At 54.8% G+C, this 19,630-nt stretch overlaps 1 protein-coding gene across 4 annotated transcripts in view; it reads left to right on the forward strand.

The window, feature by feature from the left end:
• Positions 1 to 19,630, forward strand: part of KCNAB1 (potassium voltage-gated channel subfamily A regulatory beta subunit 1) — a 73,219-nt gene that overhangs the window by 19,025 nt on the left and 34,564 nt on the right. Inside the window, exon 1 of one of the 4 annotated variants that reach the window (XM_030028891.2) lies at positions 3,141 to 4,146. The exons of the other annotated variants lie outside the window; for them this stretch is intronic. Within the exon in view, the coding sequence (XP_029884751.1) occupies positions 3,926 to 4,146 (221 nt within the window). The 5' untranslated portion in view covers positions 3,141 to 3,925. Of the gene's footprint in view, positions 1 to 3,140; positions 4,147 to 19,630 lie in introns of those variants that run through there. 4 annotated transcript variants of the gene reach the window in all.

Genomic DNA, 19,630 nt, shown 5'->3' on the forward strand with positions numbered 1-19,630 from the left:
AGCCTATGACTGCAGCCACCAAGAAGCAAAGTCTCAAGCCAGACTTGGCATAACATTTCAAAGTTGCTTCACTAAAAGGTAAAACTTAAAAAAAAAAAAAAAAAAGAAAGAAGCAAGCGGTGTGTTCAGCTCGAGCCATGCCAGGGGGCCGGGCCTGCATCAGCTTGAAATGTTTCGCCCAACCCAGATGGAAGGACCTCATTTTTATTTTTATATTTTGGGCCGCAGAAGCATCTTTTTCCTGCTCGTTCCAGCCAGAGCCGTGCTGCTGCCCGGCCCCCGGGAGCGGAGAGCCCCTGTGCCCCCGGCGCTGCCAGCGGGGAGCACCGCGGCAGGGCTTGGCCATCACCCGCTCCGCTGCACAGCCCCAGCTCCCCTCTGTGCCTCTGCAGGGACCAGACCTGCTCCGAATAAAGTATTTTTTCCTTTTTGGAGGTTTCCGTTCTGCTCGCCGCAGCGATGCTCGTCATCCCACCCCTGGAAGGTCCCGGGCAAAGGAACAGACTGTCCAGGGCATTGAAACGTGTATTTGTGTTGGAGCGAAATATCTCCTGGCTTCTACGCTTGCCTAGAGCATCCTGCTCGTCTGTGTTTGGCTCTTGTCTTTAGTTTGACCCCAGGATGGATGCAGCAGCTCCTGGGGCGCGGGCTAACGGGGATCACAGGAAAGGCAAAGCCAGCGTGGTCGCGAGCATCTGTGTTAAAACAGATTTGCTTGATGAAGCATTTTGAGCAAGTTGTTTAATGAGCGATTGTCATCTTCCTCAGGGGGGAAATGCATATGTACGTCTTGGCAAATAGCTGCATCTGTAGCGGTTTGGTGGCACTGAAGCGACACGGAGAGCTGGCCAGAGGCTCGTGGCTGAGCCTGAGCTGCCGCCGTACCCCAGCACCGTCCTCCACCGAGGCTGTCGCATACCTCTTGTTTTATAAGCTCAGGATTTTCATGATACAAAATTATGTTATTCTAACGTTTTAGTCTAGAAGTGATTATCTTGTTCAGCAAATGAAATAAATCCCATATTTAAATACATATTTCTTTGGCAGAGACTGTAACCTCCGAAGCTAAGCAGCTTGAGTTAATATGCTCTGCGGGATGTGCCAGCGCAGAACGTGACTGTCCCTTTCTGTCCTCTCCCTGGCCCTCCCCTGGCACCCCAGGGCATGGGCAGCCGTGGCAGCAGGAACAGTGACCAGGACCTGGGTGGCAGTGACCTGGGCACGTCCCCAGGACCAAGTCTCACCATTCGGCAGAGCCAGCTGCTGGCTGCAATGGGAACTCCCCAGATGCATATAGAACAAGACGTAAAAATACATCTTCTTGAAATATCTGTGCCCAGCAAGAGGATGCTGTATGTCAGTCTTGCTTTGGGCTCTGAAATGCAAAGCTGGGCTCCAAAAGCCGAGTGGGTGCTTAGTCTGCGTTGGGCTGGGGTACCCTGTGGGTACCACCACCAACGCTCCAGCCGCATCCCCCCGTCCCATGGAGACACGGAGGATGTCCTGGACGAGGCCGCATCGTGGGGCACCTTGGTGCCAGCGACCCCATGGCTTGTGCCCTGAGGTGACACACTCTTTTCTGGGTATTTAACAGCCTTTATTTGTGATCCGTAATGCTAACTCACTGATTAGATGCCTGGAAACTCTCAAAGCTAAATCTTGTGTCTGAGACGGAGCCTTGCGGTGGTTACTTCAGCTAGTTGCTACTTAGCTTTCTGACTTCCACCCCACAGATCAGCCCTGCCCTCCCTCCCTCTAAACCCACGCCAAGGGGTCTGTCTGCCCCAAACCCGTGCCTAAGGGCGAGTCTAAGGGGGCTGCTCAGGGCTGGGAGTATGCGGGTCTGCTGTAGGATTAACTGTTAATCACCTTTTGGAGAATATCATAAGAGTTACTTTCTTTACTCTGATATATTGCTTTCCATCCTTGAAGAAACGTGCCGTATAAGCGTTAACGAGCCATTAGATAAACGATCTGCAAAGACATCGTCAGAAGCTATTCACCGTGTCACCTGGGCTGGTGGGTGGCCTTGGCTGGCTGCCAGCTGCCCACCCAGCCACTCTCGCATTCCCCTCCCCAGCAGGATGGGGGCAGGGAGAAAACGGTGGCGTGCCCCCGCTGCGGGGGAGGAAATCAAAGGTTTGTCATCCTGAGTTCAAAACGGGTCCTCATCGCCACACCAGCACCTCCAGCTTCTTTCTTCTTGCCACCGCTCCCGCTCCACCTTTGCATCCCTTGAGCAGGAGAGCACCTGGCAGGTCACCGGAGAGCCTGGGGGGGTTCTCCAGCCTCGGAGCTGCTCACCCCAACGGGACAGGGTCCTGGGCAGCCTGGGCAATGGGACAGGGTGCTGGGCAGCCTGGGCAACGAGCAGGAGGTGGGTGAGAGAACCTCCGGAGTTGCCCCCCACCCTCACCCCAGCCCTTCTGGGAGTCTGAGGGCAGATTTCGGAGTGGGGTGCGGGGACCCCCTGCGGACCATTTCCCACCGGCCCTCGCAGGGCTGGGGAAGGCACAGCGGGTGACCGGAGCCCCAGCCCTCGCCCACCCGCCCGCTCTGCGCTGCCACCCATGCGTAGCCCGTGGGCACCTTCTCTCGTGGGTCTGCGCCCGTCCTCCCCCAGCTGGGTGGCGGTGACGGGCAGGGGTCCTGGGGGTGACTCCAAACCACCCGAATCCCCGCCTCGCCCTCCCACCGCTCCGGCGAGCACCTCGCCAGCCATGGGGTCCCCGGGCTGCCCCTGCCCTCGGCACCCAAATCCAGCGCCCTGGGAGAGGCGGCACACGGCGGTGGGCACCGGCGAGCTGCCAGCTCGGAGCCGGGCTCCCTGCTTCGACTGCAGCCCCGGCTGCAGCAAGGGACGGGGATGGTTTGCTTCAAAGACTTTACGCTGCGGCTTACTCGGCTGGCGATGCTGCGGGGGGGGGGGGGGAGAAGGGATTAACCCTGGCACTGCTGCGAGCGTGGGTCTGCGGGCAGCGGCTCCGCGTGCCAGAAACATGGGATTAACGTGTTAACTCACTGGCATATTGTAGCAGAGCGATTTTTTTCTCCCCCCTCCCCCCCCCTCTTTTTTTGGTCATAATTAGCCCATTTTAGCATCAAATTGTTCCCCGCTATAAGAGATCCTCTCCTTGCTCAGCGATGCCGGCAGCTATTTTTATGGGAGGCATCTGCCTGAAGCGCCTGCCTTCCCTCTGAGCACAAAGGAGGCCCGTTCCCCTGCTTCCCGCAGGCTCCTGACGGGGCGATCCCGATCCCGATCCCGGGAACCGCCGCGGAGCCGTGGCCGCGCCGCCCCCCCCCCGCCCCCCACTCCCGCTGCCCTCGGGTGGGCTGCGATGGGTGGGATGTAGCGGGCTGCTGCATCTGGGCAAAGGCGAACCGATGGATATCGGTGGTCCTTAGAGGCTGGCTGGCGAGCCGATGGTTCTTCAGCCGGCAAGGCTGCCTGTTCAGCAGTTCGTGGTCCAGCGGGCGCCGGAGCCAGCGCTTGCAGCATGCCTGCATTGATTTAAAACCGGCAACCAGAAGCAAGCCTGCATCAAGACAGAGCGGCGGCTGCTGCTGGCGGTTCACCATGAAGGAACGGCTCGATGCCTCTGAGAGCACCTGACTGGATGGATGCTTTTGTCTAAGCGGCGGCAAATATCGCAAGGGGAGATCTGAGAGCGAGCTGAAACCTGCTCTTGCGATTGCTTTGTCGAGTTCGGGGCTGCTCTCCTCCCGGCATCGCAGGGACGCAGCCCGGCTCTCCCGGAGACCCCCGCTGCCTCGGCCGCTCCCGTGAGTTCAAGGTCGGCAGGTTTCCTCGTCGGCGTTCGGGACCCAGCCCCGCGCCGCTGGGCAGCCCGCAGCCCGCGTCGGGGCGGCCGGGGGCTCTGGCCGCGACCTGGAGGGTGACTAGAGGTGTACCGAGGGCGCGATGCAAGTGTCCATCGCCTGCACGGAGCACAACTTGAAGAGTCGAAATGGTGAAGACAGGCTCATCAGCAAGCAGAACACTACTACCCCGAACGTAGTGAATGCAGCCCGGGCAAAATTTCGGACAGTGGCTATTATCGCTCGCAGTTTGGGGACATTTACCCCTCAGCACCACATTTCGTTAAAAGAATCCACCGCAAAGCAAACGGGCATGAAATATAGGTATGGTCACGGTATCGTTCTTTGTTCCGTTGCAGTGTAATAGCTCTTTACTTTGCCTCTAAAGAATTGCCTGCCTGGATGCATCTGATTTTGCAGAGGAGCTCTCGACTGAGGTTATTAATAGATTTTTAAACTTGTGCATAACTGAATAGCATTTGGGTGTTAATGTTCATGCAGGCATATATGTTCGTGATTTTATGCAAAAACCACTTGCCTGGGTAGATTATATGCAACGTTGTGAATTTACGACAGTGGTGTTAAGATGGTTTCTATTAAGTGCTCGATATAACTTATATTGGTACTAATGAGCAGGAAAATCAATTAGCAAAGCATGCTTGAGGCTGGACAGGGAAAGTTCATTTGCGGTGTGTCGTATGGAGCGAAAAGAAGCGTCTGCCTTGGGTACCATTTCATCATGGTGATCGCTTACTGACTTTTCACCTGGTTCACTTAATGAAGATGAGATCAAAGCCAATTCCGGGTGAAATGCAGAAAAAAAAAATCACGGGCATGCTTACAAACTGCTTCATGCATCTGACAGATTTTTGTTCCTCCTAACCCAGGCAGCAAAAATAATGAACGGCTGTGACTTCAGCCCGAAGTGCTTGGTGTGGGCAGCCGATAAGCTTCTCCGTCATGCCAAAGGAGGAGGATTTCTATGACTTTGGCGGTCGGCTTTTGCCTGTTCAGGATGTCCCTTTCAGCAGCTAATGGGTGACGTTACTGGGACTGGGAGAAGGGAACAGCCCGGGGATGCTCTGCACCCCTCGCCCGAGGCAGAGCTGCTGCCTCCATGAGCATCCCCGGTGCAGAGCAGCCCGGCATCCGCGGGCAGGGCACGGCGAGGGTGGTGAGGGGCTCCGGGCTCCGGACGACTTCAGCCGTGTTTGCTCCCAGGCCGTCAAACAACGGCTGATGCTCCTGTGTGGCCAGCCTGGGGGAGCGGCGTGGGGCGAGGATGCAGTTTTGCGTGGTTTTACGGTCCTTGGGACCGGTGCAAAGCCAGGCTGGCTTTAGCACCGTTACCCAAAATTCGAGCGCGCGTGCAGCTCAGCGCAGGGCTTGGTTTAGGCAATCCTGTAGTTCTGAAAATTTCGATATTAACTCTCCAGGAACCGCATAGATGGGACGTGTGGGAGCAGAGTGAATGGGATGCTCAGATGTAATTTGCTGTGAGATGCTTGAACGGTTGATAAATCACACGGAGGCTTTGCCCAAGTGGAAGCCCGGCCTTGCTGGCTGCTTCGTCCTGCCGCTCAGCTGTGACCAACTTTTAGCAGGAGCGTTGCACACTCCGGCACGGTGTCGGCAGCAGAAGAGGTCCGGGCGATGCTCCCGCTGCGAGGGCAGAAATGCCAATTAATACCTCCCGGAGGCAGGTCCCAGCCGGACGGGGTGCTGGGGGCTGGCGGGGCAGGGTCAGTGCTCCGGGGGGGTGTTCTGGGGGGGCGGCAGTCCTGGCTCCCGTGTGCTGCGGGCCGGGCGGTATTTGGGGGATGGCAGCGAGTCCTGCCCCAAGAGAGGCAACTCTCAAAATCAGTATAAGTTGTCCTTTCAGCAGATGCCCACAGACTGCCGGCGGAGTAGGGGCCGGTGGAGCGGTGCCCCCCGGGAGCTCGCTGTGAGCCCTCTCCCCTCCTGCAGCCCTGTCCCAGCCGTTGCACCTCCCTGCCTCAGTTTCCCCCGTAAGCACGTCTGTGGGAGATGTGTCTTTGACCATGTCATTCCGAGACATGATCTGTTACCAAGTCATGGCTTCTGCTCGTTAGGTTTACGGACACCGTGTACTAATTGTCAGCAGTTATCTCTGCTGATTTCCCGCGGGCTCCCGGCGCTATCAGTGTACCAACACGCCGGGTAATTGCAATTCTTTGCTGCCCACAAGACACCAACGCTCCTGCAGCCTCCAAAGTTGGGCCTTTAAATCCTCTCTGGCTTATTTCTAGATAAGGTTTCAATTCTGAGGGCTGAATTCTCCCGCTGGTGTTCTGCACAGCCCTGATGGCTCCCCCGGCTTTGGCTGCCCGAGACCTGGGGAATTGCATCAAGAATAGCATCTCGTTGGTGACAAGGCTGATGTTTTATCTTTATGACTAATCCCTGTTTCTGCTCCCAAATCTCTCCGTATCTAGAGCTGATTTCTTCCCCAAGAGGAGAAGCAAAGGGGAATTTGGAGGAAGAGCTGACTAAACCTCCAGGCTCAGCTGCGATGCTGCTGAATTGAGATAACCTTTAGTTAGGAAAGACGCCTACCAACAGCGATGGGGCTGATATTTCATGTTCATCTCTGGGGTTGGTTCCTCAGTCTGAGGGAAATCCGGCACCCGGAGAAGCCAAAGGCTTTTCCCAACGGCTGCAACAATAATCCTGTAAAGCCCTCAGCTCCCTTACATTTGAAGCTGAAGTCCTTCCCAATTCACTTTCTGCTTGAATTGTGTCCCTCATGCTAAGCTATACAGTGTGTGCCGCTTAAAACTATGTGCTAGCTAAGCTGCCCCTCGTTTTACGTTAAAAATACCGGTACCCGCTCCCCCCTTAGACCCCAAGGGATGCTGCCGCCCCGCTGGCAGGGCTGCCCCGCGGCTCCGCACCGCTCCCAAGATGCTTCCCGACCCCGGCACTGCCTCCCCCGGCTGCCAGGCACTCCTGATGCCAGTGGGATTATGTAAAAGGGAGAGACGGCGACTACGCCTGTGACAGGGGTGGGGGCGGGAGAGGAGCCAGCTCGGGGGCTTTTCATCAAATGACAGGTTTCTGGACCCGTTCCAGCTGGGAGACCGTATTGGAATATAAAAGACAAAGTTTACGGGAATAAATATGTTCATCGGGGAACATCTGCAAATATTAGGACTCAGGTGCGTCCCCGCGGCATTCGCGTGAGCAAAGCTCTGCTTTGCATTTCCTAAATCTTGTTTTGCATCCTCCCTGTCAGATTGTGGCATCAGCCGGACGGGACCTCCCCAGACATCACCTCTGCTGTCACCGCCGGGGACAGCCTCAGCTGCCTCCTGCGTGCAGAAGGCGAACGGGGAGAGGGGCCGTTCCCTTTTATCCTTTTTAATGCTCCAGTTCAGTCCCACTGGTGAGCCTGCCCAGAGGCTCGGGGAGAATATTTGGGATCACTTCAAGTCTTTCCTTGAAAATGATGTAGTTGCAGCGCTCGGCTTGGAAAATTGCAATCTGCCACACCGCTGCTGAAAACAAAGGAGGTATTTTTGCATCCCTCCGATGTGCAGCACGGGAGGAGGGCTGGCAGGCTGGGTCTTCGCCTGCTTTGGACCATCGGAAGGTCACAGCCTGGGTTCTTCTCCCTCCTAATTCGCCTCACTTTTTTCAAATTCATTGTCAGCCCAATTCGAGCTGTCGGTAAAGTGGATCCAGCCCTGACCCTGGTGCGCAGGGCTATTTGGGATGTGCCACAGCTACCACAGAGAACAACTTCTCAAACTGAGACTTGTACCAGCCTTCCCGTGCTCATGCTGGCAGCCTTGCCATCACGTATGCAGCAGGGCAAAGCCTCGCCCCAGAGCATCCCGGCTCCCCGCGAGCCTGGTCCGTGCCCAGGACGTGGCAGGGAGCTGGGCAGTGTGGGGCTCGGGGCTCAGCTCCCGCTCCAGCCACTGCGTTGCCGATTCGGGGCCGTCAGCAGTTCAAAAATAGCTCTTTATGAGAGCTCTGCCCGCGCATGGGAACGAGGGACCCAATTTACGAAGCTCATCTATCTATTTGTGTTCATAAATAATTGACGGCGGCAGCTTTGACCATTAACTCCGGTGCAAGCCTAAACAAAAAAAATTTAACTGCAAAGGCAAGCTCGTGGAGTTAATAGTCTATGCTCACCCTGCGGCCACTGCAGAGCCTGGGGCAAGGTATGGAGAGGCCGGGCACCGTCCCCCGGAGGGGAAACCCGATGTGGGATGCCCAGCCCCGTCTCACGAGCCGCCCATGGCCACCATGCCCATGCCACTGCACTGTTCCATTTTGCAAGGTCTAGAGCAGCTTTAGCAACCAAAGACCTTCCCCGGCCACCCGGGAGTTGCCGAGCTCTCGCCGATGCCGGTGCCGCGGTACTCAGCTAGCTGCTCAGCACCGGGCGCTGCTCCGGAGGGCAAAGCACCGGCACGAACCCGAATGCAGACGAAGGGTCTGGAGGAGACCGAGCTGGCCGGACACGTGGTGCTGCTGCCTGTCCGCTCCCTTCTCCCGGAGCAATGGGTACGTCTCGAAATCATGGGTGCCTGCGCTTACAGCAAGCCCGGTGCAGGGTGGCCTCGTCAATCCTTTTCTTACTGGGGATTTTTTTCTGGCTCGCTGCCTGGGTGCTGCTGCTTGCCAGGCTGCAGGCTGTGGGACCTTCCAGTGTCCCCAGTGACACCGAGACAGTGCCCTGGCCACATTCCAGCGGAGGTCATCACATCCTGCCGGCTAAAAATTCATCAGCAGTTTGAAGGCATTTTTCTTCACTGTGTGCCTGAAATAGTGGCTTTTTGTCGAAGCGCATTAATAAAGAGCTGCTAATGCATTGCATCGTGGCGGTGGGTGTGTTTCTCCAGTGGCTCCAGTGGGATGTCTCTCTCCTCCCTCTGGGAAAGGCGGCCGCAGGCTTGACTTAGCCAGGGTCAGAGCAGCGCTCCGTTGGCTCTGCACACCAATTACAGACATGAAAAAGCACAATAAATATGCTATGGCACAAAGAATTCCTCATCCCACTTTTGTGCCTAAATAAATATCCGCTGGCAAACATAATTAAGGTATATAAAAGTATAAAACTCCCAATCCTATGGTTAACTCAAACCTTTCCAGTGTCGTGGGCTGGCAGGTCCCAGCCCGGAGGGGAGTGATGCTCTGGAGCTCCTTCCCTCCCTGGGTCACCCGGCGGGGGACAAGAGCAAACCTGCTCCTGGAAAACATCCCGCAGCCATTCCCCCTCCCTGGAGAGGTTCCCAGCACAGCCGCTGAGCGCTTGCAGAGGGGGAGGAACCGCTGCCTGGGGGGCACGGAGCCCTGCAAAGCCCCAGAGCCATGTCTGAGACATGTGATTACCATCAGGAAAATGACTTTTGCCTCCGTGATCGCCGGCGGTTTCTTCCACTCCTTTGAATATACCCCGGGTGACCCGTGGGCTAGAAGCAAAAATTGCAATGCTTTAATTTAAGTGCAAATTTCTTATGTAGAAGCGTGGTATTAGTAACGCTAGAATTGCATTGTAAAGCACGTTTTGTATGCAGATCCCGTGCACCGTCCTTGGCTGTACAGGCAGTGTAAGTGTGGGCTTACAGGAGTCAAAAGCAAACTTCCAACCTGGCAGGTTTGGAAAAGCACACGGGTCAGTTTGGGCTGCAAAATTAGTGTGGAAACAGAAGATAAAGCTCTTGTGCTTTTTAAGACGTGTAAGTGAAAGCAGGTATTTCTTTGCAGTATTTCAGGACTTGTGTCTTCTTTTTCTGTGCATCATACTACAAGCATTAACCATAATAACTACGTCATATATTTAGGAATCCAGGGTTTATTTAAGTCTTGCTGCAATTACAAGCAGTTTTAAGCACTCATGTGCAAATGGCACAATTATTTTGATATAAAATTACATATTATTTCAGTAGCTCTCCACGTCAGGTTGATTTTTATGGCTCATCATCTGATCTTCATTTTATTGTGTAAATTAAGACTAATCCAGTGAACGGAATGGATTTACACTGAATTCACAATGCTTTTTCCCCCAGGACGGTAGCTTATAATGGCTACAAAGAAGGCAGGAATAACTCAAAGACGGAGAAAAAGGAACCAGTTGAGTAAACAAAAACTGTGCTGATTTGTGCTGCTTTCAGATTCCTACTGGCTCTCCAGCAGTTTGTAGCTGCTAAGTAAGGCTGTGGGTTCAGCGCAGTCTGGATTTTTCTCGTCTCATTACATTGATGCAAAAGCCGTGTTTAACATTGCAATGTTAAAACCAACAGTTTGCTGTGCAAACTCTAAAAATATGGTAGTGCACGGAGTTTGTCAAAGGTATACTCACTCCCCGGCTTTCCTGTCTTCAGTAAATGAAGACTTTGCAGATGGCTGGGCTGAGTGTAAGCACTGAAAATGTATCTCCTCTTCCAGGTTGCAGATAGAGAAAAGTAATCTTTTTTTTTTTTTTTTTGGAAGTAGACTACAAGGGTGGTGCCAGCCCGCCTGAGCAGAGGCCAGCGTGGCTGCTGCCCGGCTCTCCGCGCGCGGCTTTGCGGCCGGAGGAGCGATGCCCGGCGCTGCGGGGGCCGCAGGCTCTGCCCCGCTCTCCGCTTCCCCCGCTGCAGCGAAGGGATTTCTTCTGCTCGGGGTTTCTCCTTCTCTCCCCTCTTTCCCCCAGAGACCCAACCAGTCCAAGAACCTCCTGTATCTACTTTAGTCAACTGAATAATGGATTTTTCCAAGGGTTCTAATATTCTTTGTAAAAACGTTCCTCATTGATCAGGGACTTTGGAAACATCTGTTCACCAGCTGAATTATATATCCTCCAGCGAGGTCTAGCTCAGGGAGAAACACGCAACCGGAGCGGTGCTGGCTCGTGCGTTAGCGCAGAGGGGCGACTGTTACGCAGAGGACGGGTGTCAGGGTTTGACACCATCTCTGCCCAGCTGTGCCGTGATAGTTCCCACTTCCCCAGCGAGCCTGGCACGCAAACCGTTCCTCGTCCCCCAGCGCGGTGTCCTGGACCCCGCGGAGCAAGGTCTGGGGACGCTGGATTGCCTGTCCCGGTGTCTGTGTCCCGCTGGGGACAGGAACGCTGTCCTGTGGTGCTGGTGGCACTGGGGGGGCACAGCAACAAGCCAGGGCTTGGTCTGCCGTCGATTCCCACCCCCCATTTTAATCCCAAGAGAGAGCGATGAGCTGAGGAGAGCAAGATTGAATTCAAGGACAAACGGTGTTTTAAAGAGCACGCTTTTCATGTCGGGTTGGTTAAGCAGAAGCAAAACGATGGTATTTTAAGGAAGCTTTTAAATAACGCAACCGCATCCTGGTGATGAGCTGCGCAGGCTCTCGGAGCTCGCCAGCGGCCGAGCCGTGCAGGGCACGGGGCAGCGGTGCAAGGGCACGGGAGCAGCCTGGGCGGCCGTCCCCGTCACCGGTGGGTGGCTGTCACGGCACTGCCGCTCCCCGTGCCACCCGCGCCGGGGGTCCACTCTGCCGGGGCGGCGGTGGCTGGTGGCTGTCCACCCCCCCCGGCACGAGGCAGCGTGGGGCAGCTCCCCGGCTCGCGGCGGTGGACTGACCGACCGGCTGCTAAAACACGCTGCTCTGCTCTGCTCGTCCCCAACCATTCCCCGCAGCGTGATATCTTCCATTTAAAATCTGCATGACAACGTTAATCTAATGCTTAAATGGATGGAAGAAAGGATGTAATGCAGAAACACTGCTAATTTAATTACTTGTGAAGTGCACAGTTTAAGATATTTAAAATGTATTATTTTAGCATGGCTGCTTTGGCAAAATCCAATTTGAATTTTGAGCATGCTTATTTTTATTTTAGACTAACATTATAAACTGCCATCTGTAGAGTGCGTTTGTTAAGAAATTAATTCTCAGTAAGGAAAAGAAAATGCTCTGCATGAGACACGGTGTGAGCCCAGAGGTTGAGGCTGGGGTGACGTTTTCCCTGCTACAAGTCAGCAGACATCTCCCCTTTGCCTGGGGTTCAGCGTGTGCTGAGCGCTTTGACTGGAGAGGGACGGCTCCGCGGAGCTGTTTCCACAGCTCCTGCTCCAGCAAAACCTCCGTGCATCTCAGTAGCTGGAAAATAGCCAACAATCCAAGGTCTGGTGGCACGTGGTGGGGGGTAGATACCCGATGTAAAGTCCGTGGATGGATCTTCCTAATGCAAAGAGGGATTTGGCTACCGTGTCCCTTATCCCAGCCCCGTTCTTCGGGGTGGTCCAGGCGCTGCTTCCCATCACTCTGCAGGAGTGAGAGCAGTGTTTGGTGGGACCCTCTGGAGGGGTTTGAAGGTGTTCGCTCCTGAATAAACCCCTTTTAGAAGTCGATCCGAAGCTGCTCTCCACCCGTGCCCTCCGCTGCTGTGCTCACCGGACACCCCCCCGGAGGCGGCAGAGAGGATGAAGGAATACAGCAGACCCCGTGAGACCGCGGCGGCCCTGGGCGTGTGGGAGGGATCGCAGATTTTTGGGGCAGGCTGTGCCCTGTCTGCCGTGTGCCGGGGTCGCTCCGGGTGGCTGGTGGGACGCCCAGCACCGCTGTCCCGCAGCGATGCCCTCCCACCGCTCCCCAGCCAGTCGCTGCCACAGCAGCATCCCCCGCGGGAGATGCAGCATCGTCCCTTTGGCAAACCGAGGCTTGCTCCTCGTGGTATCCGAATGTATTAGAAATGTTCCTCAAACTATTTCTGTAGCGCTATAAAACCTCCTGGCAGGCGGGTGGGAGTGGGGAGCAGTGCCTGGTGTCCGAGATGCCGTGGCCGGGTGCTCGGTCAGGGCTCTGCAGGCACCGCGCTGAAGAGTTTTGGGAGCTGTTTTCCATCAAAGCTCTGCTCAGAGAACAAACAGAAATAATCAATGGGACACAGGGCTTGAGGAGCAGGAGAAGCAGTAAGCTTATTGAAAAAATAAGGTGCCGAAGCTCCTGGAGGCCCTTTGTACGTGGCAGCCCAACGAGGTCCTGGTGCCTTGCCGCTAGCAGCCCCCAAAGAGGAAAGCTGGTGCGTGTTCGACGCCTGGTTTTTGCTTATAGCGTGCGAAAGCGGTGTGAGAGTCTGTTGCAGGGCCTGCCAGCAGCTTCGGTTCAGCTGGATGCGACGCATCTGGAGAACCTCAGATTCAATAAATGAGATGGCCTCCTTGCACAGAAAGGGCGCAGGAGAGACGATAGCTGGGCTGAGGCTGTTAGGATTGCCTGCGCGTACACCCAGCTGGCACGCTGCTCGTGAAGGGGTCGTGTAAGTCATCATAAAAGATGTGCCCTGTATGTAAGCAAGCTGCTAGAGAAATATTTTGGGTATGAAGTTATAAAACTTTTATGGCGTACCTGCATTTTCCTGTTGGCGTTACATTTGCCAGAAAAACTGGCTGGTCACAGCTTCAGGTGCACTGGCTGCGAAACTGTGCTGCAAGCGATTTCTGAAGTACTTAAAATCTGTCAAAAATGTCCTTTCTCTCTGAAAGGGTAAAAGTCCCGCACAGTAATTAAAACAAAATTCCAGTTATTTTTCACAGTGGTCTCCCTGCCTCAGCCTGCTCATTTTTAGAATATTTCATGCAAACAGCTTTTACCTAAATATTTATGCAAGAATAAATTGCCCCTCCAAAGTGAAAGGGTCCCCTTCCCGGGCCGACCCCGCTGCGGATGCTCCCGGCTGCAGATGGGGCAGACCCGCTTACGGCTGTGCTGAGCACCCAGCGTTTGTCCAGGGCTGCTCAGATTCCTCCCCCTTCGTTAGTCTTGTGATTTTGTCAGAATTGGCCTCTCCTGCCTGTGGAGAAAACATGTGTTTTCTGGTTTCAGGTTATTCAATCACTTCAGCTTAATGACTAATACTTTCCAAGGTGGGTCAAGGGATGGGGAAGGAAAAACCAGTGACGGGCTTTTAAATTTTTTATTTTGCCTCTTTCAGTCTGAAGTAGTATTGAAATGAGAGAAAACGGCGGTTATTATTTACAACCCTATGGGACGTGTTGACAAGCGACAGTATGGTCAGCACCCTACGCACGCGTATGATTTGCTTACTAATTTCCTACATGTATAAAGTGGAATCGATGTGGTCAGTGTAACAGGGTTAGGCACGTGTTCCAGGTTTGCCGGCTCTTCGTCCAGCCCTCTGAGGTCTGTAGCACCCCGGGGTTGGGTACCGCTGAAGGGTGATGGCAAAGCTGTGGATTAGCCCGCGCACAGGTGTGATGGAGAGCTCCCTGGTCCTCTCTTATTTCTGGAAATAACTTGATTCATTCAAATCCTTTAGGAACTGCAAGGTTTTTAAATTTCTTTTTCACAAGGATGCACTTTAAAAGCATCACCGCAGAATGACAAATACTTTTTCTTTCCCTCTCTTTCACCCTTGAGTCCAACGGCTGCCGAAACACGGTGGGGGCAGGAGAGCCGTGGGCTGCGCACCGTTCCAGGATGCGGTTGCTGGAATCGGGGCCCCCCCGGCGGAGTTATTCCCCTGGGAACACCAGTACCAGCGCTGCCTCGGCTCCGGCATCCCCACCCAGCGCTCCCCGCTGGGGCAGATCTGGGAATAGAGATGCCGTCGCAGCAAACTCTCCCCAACCATTTCTGTCCCGGCTGCGGGCTAGAGACCACCCGGGCAGCCCGTGTCCGGCGGCTCCGCCGGGAGCGAGGGAGTGGGCAAGAGCATCGCATGCGGGAGCCTCATTCATGGCACGGATCCCACGCGGGGAGGCTGAGCACGCCGGCACGTCTGCCAGAGCCACGCGCGGCAGCCCCTGCGCTTGGCTGCGGCCCATCTATTTTGCCTTATCTACATTTTAATGCGTCATCCGCAACTTTTCTGAGGATGCAGCCAAAAAAAAAAAAAAAAAAAAAAATTCTGGGGAATTTCAGCTGAAGCGACCACCTACGCACCCGGTGGCCCTACGAGTACGGGAGATGAGTTGGAAAGTGTGAAGACAGCCAAGAAACGGGGGCCAGATGCCATTTAGGCACCCGCCTGTCCCCTCGCGCCGTCCGTGCCTGGGCTGGCTGCCCCTCCTGCAGCCGAGCCGGGGTTCCCATCGCCCAGGACCCTCCTCCTGGCTTCGCTGCTGTTGTTTTTCAGCCGATCGATACTGTCCTGTTTTGCCTCTACAGCTATTCCACTCATAGCACGTTTTTTTCCTATTTTGCATCATTAACCTAATACTTAACATCAGTGCTGCAGCGGTGGGGACAGTCACCAGCTGCCCCAAAACCCGTTTTACTGCGGGGGGGACCACAGGGCAGGATGGTCTTTCCACTTGTATTAAGGTGAAAAAAGTTCCCTTTGGAAATGGGGAATACTTCTGAGGGACAAGCAGGAAGGTAGTTTATATTAGAGTAAGGAAAGATACTCGGTAGGACTTTGGTTAAAAATCACCATTCTTGCTTTCCAAGGACTAAGGTTTTAAAGCCCATCCTGTAATAAACCATTTTCTAGGTGAAATGTGATGTTGACCTGACAGGCGGTTGAAAACATCAACAGAAAGCAGCAAAAGTGACTCGTGAGGCACTGTGCCGATTTTTGTAGCATTACCCAAAATGAAGCGGGGTGCAGTGATTTGTATCTGCCCATAACCAAAGCTTGCCCAGGACGTGCAGGTGTTCCAGTGGCACGCAGACCTCCCTCACTGCGTTATCTCTGCACACGTAAACGGGTTTAAAATACATAAAACAGTGGAAAGCTGCGATTCTGCATCACTGCAATTACTGCTAATACGGGCGGTAATTTAGTGGAAACTGCTGTGCGTGTTGTGAAGTGTTTTGTTCGCAAAATGGGAGACAGAAACCATTATTTTTCTCTCTTCCCACCCACATCACTTAGAGACAACCTCCTGCCATCGGAGCTTGCTAGAGGGGCAGCTCCTGGTTGTCTAAAATCTGCAGGTCTTTTTGAGCTGATGAAGTAAAAGGAAATCCAACTTTAAAAGCAGGAAACGACCCAAGTTAATTAAAGAAGAGAATTAACACCTCCATATTGCCTCACCCTCGGTTCACATCAAGACTAAGGCGCACTGGGGGCTGTTGCAGCCCAGTCAGTCATGACAAATAACACTTACATGGCTCTGAGACGTTAGGAAGAGCTGAGCATCTTCCCCTGGGGAGGCAGGGAGCTCGGGAGTCTGAGCAGATGCTGACAGGTCACTCTAGAAACTTGTGAGGAGATGCGGAGTCGGTGGCTTTTCCCAGAGCAGAATATACGGAGCGTCTTTGCTCAGCCCGAGGTGTGACGTACCCACGCTGCTCTCTGGTTTGGCAGTGCCAGGCTAAGGAGATGTCCCCGTGCGTGTCTTGGGAGAAGTTCAGAGGAGCAAAAGCCCTGAAGATGTGGTCGGTGCTGGAGGGGTAGGTCTTACCAACGTCACGGCTCCGGGAGAAATGCCACCCCAGACTTGGACAGTTTTGCACCAGGAAGGCTCGGGAAAGGCTCAGTGGTGGTGGAGAGGAGAGCTCGGCCGGGCAGGAGGGGGGTGGCCCCTCTCCTGCCCCGTCCCGCCGGTTTGCACAGGGCTCCCCGTGTCCCGGGGACCCCACAGCCGTTGTCCCACCCCACCTCACTGGGTACAAGCGGGGAAATACGGGGAGCCGCCACTGCCCCTTGTTGCCCATTTTAATGCAGGGGATGGGGTCTGGGTCTGCGACCAGCTCCCTTTGCTCAGGGGGTGCAGGGCGGCTCTCTCTGGCATTTGAGGGGGGAGAGAAGCGGGGTGTGATAAGGAGGGTTCGTTAACGTGGGAAGCAGCCGAACCGGGGAGGGTTTTGTACGGTACGAAGCAAGCAGAAGCGTTAAGGACAAGCACGGCTCCGAAGCCTGGGATTACACTTTGTTGTTCCCCGCTCTGCAGGTCACGGGCGAAGGACGTTGGATGCGCTGCAGCAGGAGAGGGCAATTGGAAAGGGTCTCTACCTTCATCAGGTTTTTGTTATTACTTGAAACAGCCTCTTTTTTTTCAGGGAACGAATTACATATTTTGTTCATTTTCTGTGCAGAACAGAACGGGTCTGGAGCACTAATGGGGATGTTTCTAAGCAACGTTGTTTTCCCACCGCCAGCTTCAGGAACAGTGACTTTTTTTTTTTTTTTAACATTTTTGTAGCAATAAGCCAAACTATCTGCAGTTTATATGCAGGAAAACCGTGTCACGGTTTCCCCGGTTTTGCTTAATCGGATGGGTGGGGGGCTGTACCACTGCCTTGGGGCTCTCCCCACGCCCACGAGGGTGCGTGCAGTCGTGCGAGGAGGGCTGCGCCGTGCTCGGGGTGCCCCGACCCCTCCTTTCTGTATCGGAGGTGGAAGACATCCATCGATACACCGGTGTGCAGGTCTCTGCACCTGAAGACGCCGATGCCTTTCCCAATTCCCTCTGCTCCATTCAAAGCCCCTCTCTCCCCTCCCGCCTCCTCCTTCCCCCCACCCCATCTATTGCTCTCTGCGTGTGTTTTTTTGCATGCCGGAATAGTTAGAAATGCCTGGGGAGCGCCGGATTTTGCCTCCCCCGCACGCCTCCCTCGCGCCGAGGCTGTCGGCGTGGCCGTGGGCACCGCGGCGTGGGCACCGGGAGCTGGAGGTGACCCGCACGGGGGGCGAGCGATGCCCCCGCCAACGCGGGACCCCAACCCGCTCTCCCTGGCAGCCCCCGGGGGCTTGTGAAACGGGGTCCTGGGGGGCACCGGCCACCGGGGCTGCTTTGGGAGGACGGACCCGCGCAGGATCCGTCCCCTCGGTTTTGCATTTCTCGCAGAGGTTGGCTTCTGTGGGCAAAACCACCAACACAGGGCAATTAAACTGGGGTTGGAACAAGCGAAAACCAGCATTAGCTGTTTTTTGTAGAGCTCTTCTAAGCCTGATGATTCTTCTGTGGGTGTGGAGTCGAAAATGTTTTAGTCATTGTATGTGTTATTGCAGAGATTTTATTTCAAACTTATGTTTTTCCTTAGAAAAACCTCTCACTCTCTCATTTCTGATAGATAGATAAAGGATGGGTAGACAGACAGATAGATGGATATATAGACAGATGGATAGACAGGCAGGTAGGACAGTTAGCCTGATCCCATTGTACAGATGAGACTATTGGAAGTAGATACACTTAAAGCGGGGTTTGCTCAGCACACCTCAGACTGAAGCAAAGCTGTTCGGCAACTTCGGCTTCCAAGCAGCCCGACCATCACTTACTGCTTTAAAATCTTAAACTCTTTGGTTTTAGCCTCCACCAAACACCAGGCTGTTTTGGAGATACTTCCAGGCTGGCCGGACACAGGGCTGGGGGCACTGTCAGCACCCAGGGCTGGTCCAGGCTGGAATCCTGGCTGGGATCAGCTTTAGCTTCGCTAAAGCACGATGCAGCTGGTAAGCTCAGCCTGGTGTCGGACACCGGGTGAAGTTTACCCCGTACGTGGAGGCAGATGGTTTTGAATTGAACGGGAGGCACATCCCCTTCTGCAAACCGGCGGGGACCCGGTGGGGTTATGGAGGCAGAGGCCAGTACAGGTTCAGATACCTGATGGCGTGGCATCCCTGCCAGGCACCGGGAAGGGAAAATTTGGGCTGATTTGGGTGTGTGTTAATGGAAGTGACCAAACCCAAACTCTCCCCCCCCCCCTCAAAATGACGAAGGGCAGCAGCAAAACAAATCTCCCACCTGGACAACCAGGATGTATTTTCTTATAATTGCTTTGTCCCTTAAGGATAGGAGGAACCACTTGTAGGTTAATGAGCTGATTAAGCAGCACAGGTGGCTCAGACCATAAATCCCTGCTGGTGGGTGCTGGCTCAGCTGGCTGTGTCCCCATGCAGGGGGCTTGTGATGGGGCTCAGGCTGCTGCTCCTCCTTTTCCAGCTGTGTGCGATGGGAAGCATCTGGTCCCCGGGTGATGCTGCGTGTGCTGGAAGATTAATGGTGAAGGTTGTTTTAAAGGGAATTACTCTTCCCTGCTGCTTGGTGAAGCGCAAGGGGAAATGGGTTTGCTCCATGCGAACCAGGGCTGGGTGCTGGGGTAGGTGCTCTCTCCTGTTGGCGTACCTGGGGAGCTGGGTCTCTGTGGTTTTGGTCCCCCCTTGCTGGATGTGGCTTCGGAGGGAATCACTGCCAGGGGTGATGGGGTGCTCGGTGCTGCCTGGGCACGGGGACCAAGCTTGTGGTTCCCTGCAGCCCAGCGTTAGGGCTGCCTTCAGTGCTGCAGCGTTTGCTGCCATTGATGGGCTCTCTTGCTGACTCCCCTACACCAGAATTAATTAAAAGTGAATAATTACAATCACTTTCTGCCCTGTGCCACAGGAGACAAATACCACTCCTGCCATATGGCACGGGCTGCTTTGTAGACACGTTTTCTCCCCTGTCTTCCCCCCCTTTTCTTTTAATTATAGAGACTGTCGGCTCTGAAAATTCCCCAGACCCAACCGGGTGCCGGTGTGCCACGCCACTGCCGGCGGCAGACCCGGCCACGGCTCTCGGCGATGCTTTGCTGCTGGGGATGGGAGCCCTGCCAGCGGTGCGGGAGGACGTGGGTGTCTGTGCGTGGGTTTGGGGTGCCCCTTCTACCCCAATGCCTGGGGGAACTACCTGGCACCCGTGCAAATATGGGGCTTCAAACGCAGGAGATGAGTTAGGCACTTAATTAAAGCCCCCCTCCTGCAGCCGGCTGGGTGCATGGAGACCGGTTTGGGGGAGACCGAGGTGCTCAGCCATGAAACGGGGACCATCGCCTCTGCAGACACCCAGGCACCTTGCTGGAAGGGTGCGAGGTCCGGGGGTGTCGCAAGGGGTGCAGGGCTGAGCTGGTATGCGTTGTCTTAGCAGTGCCT

This window comes from Aquila chrysaetos, chromosome 10 (assembly GCF_900496995.4).
Source record: "Aquila chrysaetos chrysaetos chromosome 10, bAquChr1.4, whole genome shotgun sequence".
NCBI classification, from domain to species: domain Eukaryota; kingdom Metazoa; phylum Chordata; class Aves; order Accipitriformes; family Accipitridae; genus Aquila; species Aquila chrysaetos.